Consider the following 16,796-nt stretch of genomic DNA (forward strand, 5'->3'; position numbering starts at 1 on the left):
AAACACAAACCAACATCAGACACACATATAGGTTCTAAAAAGACGAAGACTGCACCACATGACTCCTGCCTGTCAGAAATCAGAATAATCCAGTTGAGTCCTTCCAGGGGCCATTTCCCTGCTTTGTTTTTCCTTGATTCAATTTAATACCATTAATCCCTATAAAAATACCCTCTTACGTCAATGGGCCACTTTTCTCATCTAGTCAACACAAAACTTCTGGCGGATAATGACTGAAGCTTGCAGGGAAAAACCTGACATTTCAAAAGCCTCATGTTCCCCCCCCCCCCCCCCCCCCCCAAGCCCTGCTAAACTAATTAAGCTAACACAAGTAAGCCTACTGCAATTATTGGTTACTGTGCATGTTACAGTTCAGGTAGTACAGTTCTAACTCTGAGACATGGCTGTAGACTCCTATAGTGTCTAAAGCATGTGTACACCTATACAATCAGCCGCCCATTGTACCACTGCTCCCAGCTGTACACGCACTGTACCACTGCTCCCAGCTGTACACGCACTGTACCACTGCTCCCAGCTGTACACGCACTGTACCACTGCTCCCAGCTGTACCCGTACCTGCGGTCTTGGCAGCCCAGCGACGTCCAGCCTCGTTGAAGGCAGCCATCCCCCTGATGGTGGCTCGCAGGATGCCCCAGCGGAACATGGCCACAGGGTCCATCCCGATCAGCTGACGCACGTAGGCCCGGTCACTGCTGCGCAGTAGAGCCACAATGTCTGGACGCATGTGGTCCGTATTCTTCTCCCGGAAGTCCTGCCAGGAGAGTCACAAGGAGACGGTTAAGGATGTTGAGGCCATTTTAGAGTCGCCGCTAAGATTATTAACGCACTGAACAATAATTAGACGTCAGTAACAATGAACAGTTACACAAATGCAAGAAGCCTCGCCCAACCCCCTAGACATTACATGATAGTAAACACGGAGTCTGACTATGTTGGTGGGTGGTTGTCCATCCCTACCTTGATCTGGTATTTGACTTTCCCAGCAAAGTGGTGGATGACAAAGGCAGGCTCCATCACAGGCGTGGGCACAAAGTACTTATTCTCCTGGTGCTGCTGCTTAAACTTGGCCAGCAGGGTCTTATCAGTGGCATGGGGGAAGCTGAAGAGCAGGAGAGAAAATGGAGGGCGTGAGAGAAGGGGGGATACGTATACCGTTTGAACCTGCATCTCATCTAAAATGTCATTTATTGCCGCTTACAGGCAACGATGTAGCAAAGCAAATCTTTAGGCTGCAGTCACTTCTGGCACATGAAGATCAACACATTTTTGGCAGCGTGAAGTCCTTACTTGCTCTCCTCATCCAGTAGGTACAGGAGACCAGTGGGCTTCTTGCTGATGAGGTGGATGCAGCCCACGTTGTCAGTGTAGTCTATGTTGTGCCAGGTGATGCCCTCCGCCTGGTACTCCTCCTGTAACGGACCAATAACACGGTCAGAGCTAAAGACATAGGATCAGCTCTGTTATACTGTCCTTATGGCACCATAGGGCCAACTCACCTGCTCAAGTTTGAAGATGTGCTGGTTGAAGTAATACTGAAGCTGCTCGTTTGCATAGTTGATACAGAACTGCTCAAAGCTGTTGGTCTCAAAGTCCTCAAAGCCAAATATGTCCAGGACCCCTATTGACAAACACTGGAACAGAACAAATACATACAGTAGGTCAGTTCGAAATGTAGGTAAGATGGCCTAATAATGTCACCAATATCATACTAGAGCTCTGGTTAGTTTATTCTTTTTTTTTGTTATTTGCGTAAAAATATAATTTTTTCTAGTTATTTCTGGAGAACTACCGACATGTCTGGCCTTGACAATGACGAAACATGGAGAGGGGAACTCTAAGCTGCATTCCTAGGTCTGTGCTGTGTGTGTGTGTGTGTGTGTTCTCTTACCGGGACAGATTCCTCCATGTCTTTCTTGTTGAGCAGTGCATGATTGATGCGCAGGACAATCCAGTTGAACAGTGCACTGTACAGAGACTTGGCCATGGAGTCTCTCGCAGTGATGGCCTGAGAGACAGAATGGGAGAGAGACAGAGAGAAGGGTGAATGGGAGTAGACCGACGCACAATGATCCCAAGGAAGAAATCCAGCAAGATAATGATAGGCCCTGAATATCAGTCTATGGTTGCCTACCTCACTGTGGCTGTAGGGCAGAATCAGCTTGTCATTGACTGTCACCGTTTTCCTCTTAGTTAGTGCCTCGACCAGCAACTCCTCTTCCACCTGGGAGGTCACACAGAGAGATGACATTACACTCACAATTCTCAAAGCTTGCGACATTACTAGGGACCAAAAATACATACATTTAGTGGAGAGGAGGCTTCCTGTATAATCATTGGGGAGAACCAGGCTTCGTCAGTGGACAATAATAGAACACATTCACTGTTTGGGGATGAAACGGATAACCAGCCACATGTTCAGATTTTTACAAAGCTCTAAACTCAACTACATTTGTCTCAGTGGACCACTAAGACAAATGTAGTTGGGCCCATTTGAACTGTCTCCCTATAGCAGGGATAAGTTTGTCATTTTAGATCATAATAAATTAACATGGGGCCTGATCCTAGATCACAGCACTCCTACACAGACGCTTAGCTTATTTTTTTTATTTTTTTTTGCTGAATCAGTGTTCCCACACATACTGCATCCCTCCAGGACCCAGAGTAAAGACTACTCGCTCATTGATGTGTAGACAGGAGCAGCAGAGCCATTGTTACCTTGAGCAGGTCTGAGAGGGTAGCAAGGACTTCCGGTGGTCCCACGTCCAGTCCCTCGTCTCGGCCTGTAGACGTCTTCCTGTACGTCACGTTGCCCAGGTACAAGATGGCCGACAGCACAGAGAAGATCCTGCAGCAGACAGACGTGTCATTATCATAGAACCACAATGAATAGAACAGGCCTTCCTTCTACAGTATTTCTATTTTTCTGCCATATTGGATGCACATTACTGCCAACTACTGGAACAACTGCATCAGAGGAAAGGGTTGTCTGGCTACGTTTGGGCAGGAGATTCAAGTGGATCCAAGTAACGCCAACCGACTACAGCATACGCAAATCTATATGACCCATTCGCATTAGACAGCCAATTAATGGATCAAATGGGGTGTGGTGCCCTTGAAGTAGTGGAGATTGACTGCCCATTGGCATGTTCACTCACTGTTTCTTAGTGGCAGACAGGAAGCCCACCATCTCCATGGCCTGCTGCAGCCTCTCAAAATCATGACGCAGGTCTTCTTCATCTTCGATCTTAAAGTTTTCCTGCACAGAGACAGGAGAATGGGGAGAGCAGTTCATTAACATGCAGCGCACATATGGGCAAGAAACTAGGAGAACAGAGCATATGCAGGCCATTCACTGCATAACAATGACACCGCATACCAGGTTTACTACCACTGAATCAGATGGGGAATGTTACCTTGAGCTAGTTCAAGTACAGGGAAAGAGATTATTAAGACATGCGGAACCCAGGAATAGAATGAGAATCAGGGTACAAAGGATTATACAGTTTAACTCGGAAGTTTACATACACCTTGGCCAAATACATTTAAAAATCAGTTTTTCACAATTCCTGACATTTAATCTGAGTACACATTCCCTGACTTAGGTCAGTTAGGATCACCACTTTATTTTAAGAATGTGAAATGTCAGAATAGAGAATTATTTATTTCAGCTTATTTCTTTCATCACATTCCCAGTAGGTCAGAAGTTTACATACACTCAATTAGTATTTGGTAGCATTGCCTTTACATTGTTTAACCTGAGTCAAACGTTTTGGGTAGCCTTCCACAAGCTTCCCACAATAAGTTGGGTGAATTTTGGCCCATTCCTCCTGGCAGAGCTGGTAAAACTGAGTCAGGTTTGTAGGCCTTGCTCGCACACGCTTTTTCATGTTCTATAGGATTGAGGTCAGGGCTTTGTGATGGCCACTCCAATACCTTGACTTTGTTGTCCTTAAGCCATTTGCCACAACTTCGGAAGTATTCTTGGGGTCATTGTCCATTTGGAAGACCAATTTGCAACCAAAATGTAACATCCTGACTGATGTGGATATGTTGAAGCAACATCAAGACAATTTCCGTCCTCATGATGCCATCTATTTTGTGAAGTGCACCAGTCCCTCCTGCAGCAAAGCACCCCCACAACATGATGCTGCCACACCCGTGCTTCACAGTTGGGATGGAGTACGATCTTTGTCCCCATGTGCAGTTGCAAACCGTAGTCTGGCTTTTTTATGGTAGTTTTGGAGCAATGGCTTCTTCCTTGCTGAGCTGCCTTTCATGTTATGTCAATATAGGACTCGTTTTACTGTGGATAGGTACTTTTGTACCTGTTTCCTCCAGCATCTTCACAAGGTCCTTTGCTGTTCTTCTGGGATTGATTTGCACTTTTTGCACCAAAGTACGTTAATCTCTAGGAGACAGAACGCTTCTCCTTCCTGAGCGGTATGACGGCTGCGTGGTCCCATGGTGTTTATACTTGCGTACTATTGTTTGTACAGATGAGTGTGGTACCTTCAGGCATTTGGAAATTGTGCCCAAGGATGAACCAGACTTGTGGAGGTCTACAATTTTTTTTCTGAGGTCTTGGCTGATTTCTTTTGATTTTCCCATGATGTCAAGCAAAGAGGCACTGAGTTTGAAGGTAGGCCTCGGAAGCTTCTAAAGCCATGACATTTCAGAGCTGTTTAATGGCACTTAGTATAAGTAACCTTCTGACCCACTGGAATTGTGATACAGTGTATTATAAGTTAAATAATCTGTGAGTAAACAATTGTTGGAAAAATGGCTCGTGTCATGCAGAGTAGATGTCCTAACCGACTTGTCAAAACTATAGTTTGTTAACAAGAAATTTGTAGAGTGGTTGAAAAACAAGTTTTAATGCCTCCAACCTAATTGTATGTAAACTTCTGAATGTAGTTAAGGGACGATAATAAAAGGAACTGTACAGAAGAGAACACCGCAGAAAATCAGATCAGTACCTAGGGAACTAACTAATGGGGATGTGGCTCTAGATTTAGTAGTGGTGTATACAGTAACTGGATATATACTGCTTGAGGTAGAGAAATACATGTACTGTGCTAAGAAAAACATTACTAGTGTAGTGTAACTACGTAAAACCAGTGTGTGTGTGTGTCATTGCTGAGGGGAGGATGGCTCATAATAATGTCTGGAACGGAGTGAATGGAATGGCATCAAACACATGGAAACCATGTGTTTGATGTTGATAACTTTCCACTCCAGCCATTACCACTTGCCCGTCCTCCCAAATGAAGGTACCACCAACCTGTGTGTGTGTGTGTGTGTGTGTGTGTGTGTGTGTGTGTGTGTGTGTGTGTGTGTGTGGTACCTGCTTGAGGTAGAGGTAATCTTCAGGCTGCAGGAGTTTGAACTCCCTGCGCTCCTCCTCGGACGCTCCCACCAGTAGATAGTAAAACACATGGTAGTTCCTACAGGAACACAAAACCATGTTTAGTGCGTTCAGTAAAATTTGTTTTGCGTGTGGATACAGTGTGGTTTTCGGCTTTATATTTTGTTATTTGGTGAAGGTGATATATTTTAAGGTGGCAATAAATAAATCATTCATTTAATTTTAAAAACGTGCTTCTTATATTGAGAAATAAATCGCTTTTTATTAGTACACATACACATATTTAGCAGATGTCACTGTGGGTGTAGCGAAACACTTGTGTTCCTAGCAATCAGAAGTCAACACTGCGGTAGTATTAGTTTCCACCACCCAACATTTACTCTGTGTCTATAAGGTGCAAGCCTAGTAATGAGCGGGAATGCTGCTATCAGTTGTTCCAGTCTTGCCATCAGGTGGCCGGTCAGCTTGCATTGTTGTAAAACCACACGGACATAATGAGTTTCCATGTTTACTACTGAGTCTCGCTGACATCACACACACAGGCAGACGTGATCAAAACAGAAGCTCATTTCAACAGACGTGTTGGCATATGAGTAACATGAGTAGTGCATGATACTATAATACTACAACTCCTGTAACTACAACTCAGACACATCTAGTGAGAACAAGGGTAAACATTCTGTTTATAGGCTATACCAACCCCAACCAAAGCATTTGTAGTAGAAATAGTAGCACTTTTTAGTTTACCTTTATTTAACTAGGCAAGTCAGTTAAGATCAAATTCTTATTTTCAATGACGGCCTAGGAACAGTGGGCTAACTGCCTGTTCAGGGGGCAGAACGACAGATTTGTACCTTGTCAGCTCGGGGATCCGAACTTGCAACCTTTCGGTTACTAGTCCAACGCTCTAACCACTAGGCTACGCTGCCGCCCTACTACGGTGCTAGTCACGGGTAAATAAATTATACATTTCATTTTTATTCCTCAAAAAAATAGAGTCAGTTCACACATTGATGCAACTCTTTGGCACATATTCTGTCTGGGTAAAAAGTTAGCTCTGTGTCTAGGCCCGAAAGTCACCCTTGGACATGGCATGTTAACTGAATATGAAAAAGGCACCCAGGGGATCGTCCCTCTGTTTGTACAGAGGGCCTCCACAGGTCAATAGGGGTCAAAGATCATGACCCCTGCTGTTGCCCTTTACCTCTCATTCTTTTCTCTGGAGACCAGGCGAGACTTCTCCAGGAGATACTTCTCCACGATTGCCCTGAGAATGAGAGAGAGAGGAGAGGGGCGAGGTGAAAGGGGAGAGGGGAGAGAGAATGAAAACATCAATCAAGTCACACTGGAGTTAGTCTGGTCCTTTCACTTGGCTCTGTGTCTCGTGTTCGTGTGTACGTGCGTGCACGGGCGAGTTCATGTGTAAGGGTCGTAAAAGCGGGATGGTAGTGACTGAGGAGGAGGGGAAGCAAAGGCAGATGGTCAGTGGAACAATAAAGACTTGAACAAAGAGTCCAGATATGGACAGCCTTAGCAGGGTGCATAGTGGCATGGTCATGTTAACGTGCATCAAAATAGCCACTACGAGCAAGAGTTTGAAACGGCTCTAATTAAATTTCAGGCATATGGAAAACATTAAGCTAATCTTCCTGTTTATTGACAAACTAAAAATAGAGTGTCAGGGCAATGGCTGAGTGGTGTGTGTATATTAACCCCTTACATTCGTGGAAATTGACCTACATGGATAGGGCCAAAATGAAATGTTTCTAGCAGAATAACTATAAAAAGCATACATACCATGGTATAAATTGAAAGGGAAACACTTGATGGGGAAAATGATCAGACCAAAAGTTCACCTGACAAGACTGAATCTAAAATATTACACTTGATTTTGTGCATTTTTACATATCCTGTACTTTTCACAGCATTTGTCAGTATAACATAAGAGTAGTCATTGAAATTGAGGTAGGTGGTACAAGATAATAAAAAACTAGGGTTTGAGTGAGGTCTAACTAGTGTCTCCAAGTGGCCACACACCTCTCCAAACTGGGCACAGTTCCTAAGTCATTTCAGTACACTTATGATTCAAGGAGAGAGCCTTCAACTATAAGGTGCTTTTAGCTCTTCTAACTTTGCCGTTGAGGAAGTGAAGCAAGCACAGTTTTGTTTGGAACACAGCCCTGCGTCCCCACCGGCACACAATTACTGTCGTTGTTTACGCAATCCAAAAAACATTTCATTATAAATCTCAATCTGGGTCCGGTGGGCATCATGGCTAGCTAGCTAAGTTATAAAATACGATCTTATAGTGTTATGCTTTCAAAAAGGCACTTCAGACCGATTGTACATTTTGGTCCGCACAGAATGGAGTCGTGAGTGCATTCACGTGCGTGTTCCACGGATACTTTTCTGCACAATACAAACAAACACAGGCTCATTGTGTTCAGGACAACCCAGGGTATAATGCATGTCATCCTCGCAACTGTGGAGCAAACAGTGATCATCAAGGTTGATACTGTAAATGACATGAGTTTTCAAAACATGGAAATGAGAAGTACACATTTGGACTTCTAGGTGTGTGGTTTTGCTTGTACGACGTCAAGCGGTATTCATTATAATGCTCAACGTCTCATCTTTCGGAACAGACTCCTCTCGACGTAGAGAATTTCCCCACACTCGGATAACAAATGAGGAAAAGTAGCGCAATTAGCAGGCCTTTTCGTCATTTGTGGCATCTTCCTGTTACGCGTGCGGTGCTCAAGTTTATAACGTCCGTTAGTCAAAACCCATACAGCGCTTTGGAGCGGAAAACCTGAGCTCTGACGTGTATAGCATGTTATCGTACAGCCACTGTGTTCCAATGTAGGCACTTCTCAAAGACAATCTGGCATTTTCAACTGTTTACAGGATGACAGGTGCTGTGAGTGGCAAGGGTTAACACTAGTAGCTCAGGCAGGCAGAATGCCCAGTGCTGGGCATGGAAACTTCACTAACTGGCCCGCTGACTCTTTATAGAGCTGATCTAATAGAAAGCAATGCCAGGCCAGAATGTGTACTAATGCATTACCACAACCAAGCTAAGGGGCTACTGCCTATGATACATTATCTTCAGAGGCCCTTGTGAAGAACGACTTACAGGAGCAATTAGGGTTAAGTGCCATGCTCAAGGGCACAGATTTTTCACCTAGACGGACCAGGATTCGAACCGGTTACTGGCCCAACACTCTTAAATCACTACGCTACAGTACATGCGTTCCTCTGCTGCTCCATTCACTGCTGCTCAGCAAGCCATTGTTCAGCAGAACGTCAGCAACTGTTTAGCTGTAATCAATGGCGTCGGACTGACAGACCGAGACCCTCAACTACAAGCATAACAAGCTCAACCAGTACTACTACAGCTCAGCCACTGAAGTCTCAATGGCAACATTTCAGCCATCTATATTCAATTACTTGGACCCCTCTCAAGCTAAGCAATTCAATAAAAGCAATGTGTCCCTGTTTTAGGTTGCCTGACAACTCAAACTAAATTATTCCGCTGCTCTATGTTCGCTACATACTTCAGTTTGACACTGCCATCGTTGAAGTCGTTTGTGGTGCTGCAGGATTGTTTTGAGAATACAGATTATTTATGTTCAAAAGATTAATCCACCCAGGACTCCTCCATCTACATTGAGGAATATAGATGGTCAGTCACAGGCTTCATTAGGAAATGTATTGATGTTTTACCCACAACAACAATCCGGACATGCCACAACCAAAAACCCTAGATAAACAGAGATATCCATACAATGGTGAGAGCTCGTACTGCAGCATTCAATGTCAGCAAAATGAACCCTGATGACTTGGTGGCGCGCGACATGTACAAGGAAAGCAGGTATGAGCTTCGCAAATCCATTAGGGACACAAAGACCATACAGACTCTTGAATTGATGTTCGAGAACTCAGACCCGCTTCACATATGGCAAGGACTACAAGGGCAAATCCAGCCGTGCGGTGCCCACCGAAGCCTCCCTCTCAGAAGCACTTAACACTTTCTATGCTCACTCCCTGCTCCAGACGACCAGGTGCTTTTGCTCTCAGAGGCCGACGTGAGGAAAACTCAAGACTTGAATGCTCACATAGCCGATGGCCCAGGTGGCATCCCTGGCCAAAAAAAAGTGACATGCCCAAATGACTATCACCCCTCAGTGTGTGCTGACCAGCTGGCGGGCATCTTCTCAGACATTTTGAACCTGTCCCAGGAGGCTATAGTCCAACTGCTTCAAGACCACCACCATTGTCCCAGTGCCCAAGAAAGAAAATAAAAAAATGTGACATGCTCAAATGACTGTCACCCCGTCGCACTCACCTCGGTCATTATGGAGTGCTTCAAAAGGCTGGTCATGGCACACAAGGCACACTGGACCCAATAATTTGCCTACAGATTCACAGAAAATGCCATTTCTATCACTATTCACACAGCCATAACACAATAACTCCTGTGTGAGAATGCTTTTTATTGACTACAGTTCAGCATTCAACATTATTGTTACCTCCAAGCACGACACCAAGCTCAGAACCCTGGGTCTGGACACCACCCTCTGCAACTGGATCCTGGACTTCCTGACGGGTAGACCACAGGCCGAGAGGATTCGCAACACCTCCTCCACACTTTCTTAACACAGGGGCCCCCCAAGGGTGTGTCCTCAGTCTTCTGCTGTACAATGTACACCAACGACTGCGTGACATTTCACGAAATTTGGCATGCCGCCCCCGGGTCCTCTCCAAATACTACCGCCGTGCCATGACCATTTGCATCATTGCCTCGTACGGGATTTGCTTGGTCCACGAATGCAAGGCCCAGTACATCACTGGCACGCAGCATCAAGGACCCCCATACACAAGCTGTTCTCTCCCTTATCGGCAGGCTGACTGTATAGGAGCAGGAGGTCTGAAACCGTCTCAGGGCCTGTTGGTTTCTACAAGCCATCAGACTGCTGAACACTTGAACTGACCATTGGTCTCAAGGGCCAATCAGAATGGTTAGAATGTGTTCCTGTTCTGAAAATCGTTGGGAGACTCCGACGCATTGCGGAGAAGAAACGAACGTCTATGGGCATGGTGTAGCGTTTGTAATATCTTCACTGAAACGTTTGGAAGCAGCGCCTCTGTTAGAGAGGAAATGACAGAGCAGAGCAGTGTGTGACGCAGGCGGTAACCAGAGAGACTGCAGGCAGAGAGAGGAAGGAGGCTCTGCTTTAACTTGGGCCAGCAGGCTTCAAACAGAAACAACCTAAGACAACTAATACACTTCTCACTAGCCTTGTATGGTATGATGGAAGTAACAGCCGCTGTCTGCTGTCACGGAGGTTTCTGCTAGTCACATTACAGTTCTACTGAATTTCAACGGTAACTGCCTTGTGGCTGCCTTTGAGTGCCGGTGTGTGAGTGTGCTGATGAGGATGTTGTTTGTGTTGAAGGGGCAGAGTACGGTGTGGGTGTGTGTGTTATAAAGTTTTACAAACATACTCAGGAACATCCACACAGGAGGAATGTAGTGTGTGTTTACAGGGTTACTCAGACAGACAGAGGATTGACTGTGTCATCACAACACATAGTGTGGGCCAACCGTCAGTACTCACCCTCTCACCACCCCGCTCTCCAAGTAGTTGACCTGGATGAACTTCCCAAAACGGCTGGAGTTGTTGTTGTGGGCCGTCTTGGCATTCCCAAACGCCTGGTAGAAAGAGACCGAGAGAGAGGTCGAGATGGTTACTTTCACTGTGTGGACCATAAAATGAGTCTAGTTAAGAAATAGGAATAACTACACTTATGCTAATACTGGGGCTATTAGAAGCTGCCAATGTTACCAACAACAGTCTGCTCAGAATGACAACACACGGGCCTCAGAGTCCAGTAGTCAACACTAAATGAAAACAGCAGCTGAGAGACGGGGGGGATGACGACTCCTCACTTTCCCTCCCTTCACCCTCCTTTCTTCTCTCTTGCAGAAGTCCAGGGGATGACACTAGGCCAGTGAGACTGCTGAGGGTATGGGGGGACTTAGGTCTAGAAGCCTCCCCCCAGCCAGGGACACAAACCCAGCCCTGCCACCAGTCTGAATGGGGAGCCCTGTTTGCGCACACAGGCAACAAAAGGCAGCCACAGGGGAAGTTGAGTCAGTGCATTTTAAATAGGAGCCACATTGTACAGGGAGCAGTCTGAATTTGATACAGTGGTGGTTGAATAGATTTAGAGGGGAGGGGGTCCTCAAAGAGGGGGTAAGATTCCTTACAGTGAACCGTTGACCCATTTCCACTGTTCCAATAGAGTGGCTGCCTGGGTATTATGCAGTCTTTACCTATTGCTCAATTTATGAGCAGAAATACACTCACTATATCAACTTGAGCTCCAGGATGAGTGCTGCTGGAAGAATAATAAACTACATTTTTTTGAGGGCACAGAAAATAGTTGGAACTTTAGGAAAATAACTAAAACTTGAAGCAAATAGAGTGTAGAAGCAGGAGTTGACAGTGGGGAGACGAAAAGTCTGTCTGAAATGTCATCATCCATGGCCAGGATTATGTGGTTTAACATGAACCTGTTGGACTCCTCTTTCCCAGGAGACTGTATCCTCATGCTAGTGTGTGTCAATGTATGGTTGTGTGTGTTACTGAGGGGGCGATCACATTGACACAGGGCCAGGTTAATTAAGGCACTGTCAGCTGGCATTGACCACCCATCCGTCTGAATGGTGCCTAGTGTTGTCAAACGGTTGTCCCAGGGTGAAGGCTAGCAGACCCTGGGAACGCTTCCCTGTGCTCAGTCTCTCTGCCATGGAGGGAATGCTAAAATGTGTCACAGCACCATTCACATTCAAACAGCCCTCTATGCAGCCTTTGTGATTGGTTGAGAGGCACATCAGTTAAGAGGAAGTGGCTCAACGGCTTGGCTACCCAAGCAGAGCGAAATAAAAGGCTGACCCCCCCCCTTTTTGTTAAATGGAGAAAGAGGGGGTTAAGAGAAAGCAGATGGAGAGAGAGCAAGGGGATTGGGGGAACAGAGCGAGGAAAAGCAAAGGTAGAAGATCGAAAGAGGAAGAGAAAGGAGGGGGAGATGATTTTAAGATTCCACAGTGTTAAGCGAGAGTGTACACACACATTTAATATACGACGCCTGACTGTCTTGACTGGCTCCTTTTTCTAGCGTTCCCTGGCAGCCGGCCCCCCTGTATATTTCCACTACAGAAGCCCAAGGCTCAGTTCCCCATTCAGTCCCTTAGCGGGCCACCTCAGACTTACCACTTCTCCTTACTAATCACAGCCTTACACGCTAATCGTCATTGTACGGACAGGCATCTCAGAAGAAAGATCCTTGGTTTAAATGACTGATATTTGTTTCCCAGTATCACCGCCAGGCTCTGACCTCACAACCACTTGGCTACATGCACAATAGATTCCTAAGCTGCTTATTACGACGAACATTTCCACATTCATAGGAAATGCATTGACACTAAGAGTCAGGCTCTATCTGCATAACCTGAGGCTGATATGTGATAGCACCAATACCACAACAACCAAAATGGTACTTACGAGAATAATGACAAAACACTAAATTATATATAAATAAATAAAATAAATAAATAAATAAATAAATAAATAAATAACCACACACACACACACACACACACACACACACACAGTGCCTTGGGAAAGTATTCAGACCCATCGACTTTTTCCACATTATGTGAGACATTCTAAAATGGACTAAATAAAACATCTCAGCCATCTACACACAACACCCCATAATGATAGTGAAAACAGGTTTGATTATTTTTAATAAATTAGCAAAAATTAATTAACAAATATCCATATTTACATAAGTATTGACACCCTTTGCGATGAGACTCAAAATTGAGCTCAAGTGCATCCTGTTTCCATTGCTCATCCTTGAGATGTTTCTACAACGTTTCCACCCGAGGTAAATTCAATTGATTGGACACGGTTTGGAAAGGCACACACCTGTCTATATAAGGTCCCACAGATGTGCATGTCAGAGCAAAAACCAAGCCATGAGGTTAAACAAATTGGCTGTAGAGCTCTGAGACAGGATTGTGTCGAGGTACAGATCTGAAGAATGGTAGCAAAAACAATCTAAGCAGCATTGAAGGTCCCCAAGAACACAGTGGCATTCTTAAATGAAAGAAGTTTGGAAACACCAAGACACTTCCTAGAGCTGGCTGCCCGGCCAAACCGAGCAGTCGGGGGAGAAGGGCCTTGGTCAGGGAGGTGACCAAGAATCAGATGCTCACTCTGACAGAGCAAGATGGGAGAACCTTCCAGAAGGACAACCATCTCATCAGCACTCCACCAATCAGGCCTTTATGGTAGATTGGCCAGACGGAAGCCACTCCTCATTAAAATGCACATGACACACCCTCACTTGGAGTTTGCCAAAAGGCACCTAAAGGACTCAGACCATGAGAAACAAGATTTTCTGGTCTGATGAAACCAAGATGGAACTCTTTCCGGAATGTCAAGCGTCATGTCTGGAGGAAACCTGGCACCATGGGTGGCAGCATCATGCTGTGGGGATGTTTATCAGCGGCATGGACTGGGAGACTATTCAGGATCGCGGGAAAGATGAATGGAGAAAAGTACAGAGATCTTTGATGAAGTCCTGAGCACTCTGGAGCAGGTTCTCAGACTGGGACGAAGGTTCCCCATCCAACAGGAAAACGACCCTGAGCACACAGCCAAGACAACGTAGGAGTCGCTTCGGGACCAGTCTCTGAAAGTCCTTGAGTGGGCCAGCCAGAGCCCGGAATTCAACTTGATCGAACATCCCTGGAAAAACCTGAAAATAGCTGTGCAGCAACACTCCCCAGTCAACCTGACAGAGCTTGGGAGGATCTGCAGAGAAGAACGGGAGAAACTCCCCAAATACAGGTGTGCCAAGCTTCTAGCATCATACCCAAGAATACGAGAGGCTGTAATTTCTGCCAAAGGTGCTTCAACAAAGTACTGCGTAAAGGGTCTGAATACTTATGTAAATGTGATATTTCAGTATTACATTTTAATAAATTTGCAAAACTATTTAAAAAAAAAAAGTAATAACAAGTTTTTGTTTTGTCATTATAGGGTACTGTGTGTAGATTGTTATGCCCCCCTCATCAATTTCATCCATTTTAGAAAAGGCTGTAACTTAGCAAAAATGTGGGGAAAAAGTCAAGGGGTCAGAATGCCTGCATGCTGGCTCCCCACACACTCAACCAGTCCAAAGTTGACACACCTACTCATTCAAGGGTTTTTCTTTATTTTTTACTATGTTCTACATTGTAGAATAATAGTGAAGACATCAACATTATGAAATACATATGGAATCATGTAGTAACCAAATAAGTGTTAAATCAAAAGATTGTATATTTGAGGTTCTTCAAAGTAGCCACCCTTTGCCTTGATGACACCTTTGCACACACTTGGCATTCTCTCAACCAGCTTCATGAGGTAGTCACCTGGAAAGCCTTTCAATTAACAGGTGTGCCTTGTTAAATGGTCTTTTACCAAATAGGGCAAACTCCACATTATGGCAAGAACAGCTCAAATAAGCATTACTTTAAGACATGAAGATCAGTCAATCTAGAGAATTTAAAGAACTTTGAAAGTTTCCTCAAGTTCAGTTCAACTCTGCTGCAGACGATAAATTCATTACTCGCCAGCCTCAGAAAATGCAGCCCAAATAAATGCTTCAGAGTTCAAGTAACACACGCATCAGAGACTGCGTGAATCAGGCCTTCATGGTCGAATTGCTGCAACACCAATAAGAGAGACTTGCTTGGGCCAAGAAACACGAGCAATGAAACACGAGCAGTCCTTTGGTCTGATGAGTCCAAATTTGAGATTTTTGGTCCCAACCACCGTGTATTTGAGAGACTCAAGAGTAGATGAACAGATTATCTCCGCATGTGTGGTTCCCACTGTGAAACAGAGGTGGTAGTGTGATGGTGCTTTGCTGGTGCCATGGTCTGATTTATTTAAAATTCAAGGCACACTTAACCAGCATGGCTACCACAGCATTCTGCAGCGATACACCATCCCATCTGGTTTGTGCTTAGTGGGAGTATCATTTTGGTTTTTCAACAGGACAATGACCCAACACACCTCCAGGCTGTGTTAGGGCTATTTGACCAAGAAGGAGAGTGGTGAGTGCTGCATCAGATGACCTGGCCTCCACAAATCACCCGACCTCAACCCAATTGAGATGGTTTGGGAGGACCGCAGAGTGAAGGAAAAGCATTCCAGGTGGAGCTGGTTGAGACAATGCCAAGACTGTGCAACGCTGTCATCAAGGCAAAGTGTGGCTACTTTGAAGAATCTCAAAATATATTTTGAAATGTTTAACACTTTTGGTTACTAAATGATTCCATATGCGATATATCATAATGCTGATATCTTCACTATTATTCCACAATGTAGAAAACAGTAAAAATAAAAACCCTTGAATGAGTAGATGTGTCCAACTGGTAGTGTGTGTGCGCACACACACGGCAAAGCAATGCCCCACCCCAGGCCAAAAGGGATTTTCCAAGGGCGGGAAAAACCAAGCATGGAAGCGAGCGCACTCTTAACTACCAGGACCAGCACACACCACTCACAGCATGAAACCAAAATCACAAAACATAATTGAAAAACAAAATATTAAATAATCCCTTCCCCACCCTCACCCCTGATTGGAGGACCTCAAACGTTTATACTGTACATCATTTTTCCAACACTCATCAATTCCACCCTTCAGACAGTCACAGATCAACCCATCTTTCCCAATAAATCCTAATTCTACAATTTCCTCTCGCACTGCATTCCCCCATTGCGCCCAAATTGCCCCAAAAATAAACATTTTACCAAAAACCACAATATTTCCTACTGACTGGTCCTTTAAGTCCCCCATCAATACAGTTTGCAGATCCAACCGCACCCGGATATTATGGCATGACCACAATTCTTGGACCTGACTCCAAAAACAAGCCACCGGTGGACAGCACCAAAATATTAGGTTTCCGCGTGGCAGTCTGCACCGGTCTGACAGTTGAATACCCCATATACTGAGCATTCTTTCAAAGCGAGAATTGTTGTTTTGTATATCAATTCATAAAGCCGATGCCATGATTTTGGGACATTAAAAATCTGTTCAACTATTTGTAATTTTATGTGGCATAGTTGCCAACCCTCATGACCGTATGTGAAACTAATACATTTTACGATTTATTAAAAAAGTGATTATGACATTTTTTTATTTGTGGCAGACAAATTAATTCATTTTTGTCTGTGGGACATTCAGATGCTAGTTAAATATAACTCTGCAACTTATCTTGTAGGTTTGGCCGTGCTACAGGTCATCTCTATGGCTAACCAGACAAAGGTATCCAGGCACA

General features: G+C 44.7%; 1 protein-coding gene across 9 annotated transcripts in view; it reads right to left on the minus strand.

The window, feature by feature from the left end:
* LOC110524184 (unconventional myosin-IXb) overlaps window positions 1-16,796 on the minus strand; it is a 94,897-nt gene that overhangs the window by 25,378 nt on the left and 52,723 nt on the right. For all 9 annotated transcript variants that reach the window (XM_021603586.2, XM_021603593.2, XM_021603589.2 and 6 more), the window contains exons 3-13: window positions 11,008-11,102; window positions 6,591-6,653; window positions 5,366-5,465; window positions 3,177-3,277; window positions 2,737-2,866; window positions 2,153-2,242; window positions 1,910-2,026; window positions 1,518-1,652; window positions 1,309-1,430; window positions 979-1,120; window positions 577-772 (exon numbers count right to left, since the gene is read on the minus strand). In XM_021603586.2, coding sequence (XP_021459261.2) covers window positions 577-772; window positions 979-1,120; window positions 1,309-1,430; window positions 1,518-1,652; window positions 1,910-2,026; window positions 2,153-2,242; window positions 2,737-2,866; window positions 3,177-3,277; window positions 5,366-5,465; window positions 6,591-6,653; window positions 11,008-11,102 — 1,291 coding nt within the window. The remainder of the gene's footprint in view (window positions 1-576; window positions 773-978; window positions 1,121-1,308; window positions 1,431-1,517; window positions 1,653-1,909; window positions 2,027-2,152; window positions 2,243-2,736; window positions 2,867-3,176; window positions 3,278-5,365; window positions 5,466-6,590; window positions 6,654-11,007; window positions 11,103-16,796) is intronic.

This window comes from Oncorhynchus mykiss, chromosome 5, assembly GCF_013265735.2.
Source record: "Oncorhynchus mykiss isolate Arlee chromosome 5, USDA_OmykA_1.1, whole genome shotgun sequence".
Taxonomy (NCBI): domain Eukaryota; kingdom Metazoa; phylum Chordata; class Actinopteri; order Salmoniformes; family Salmonidae; genus Oncorhynchus; species Oncorhynchus mykiss.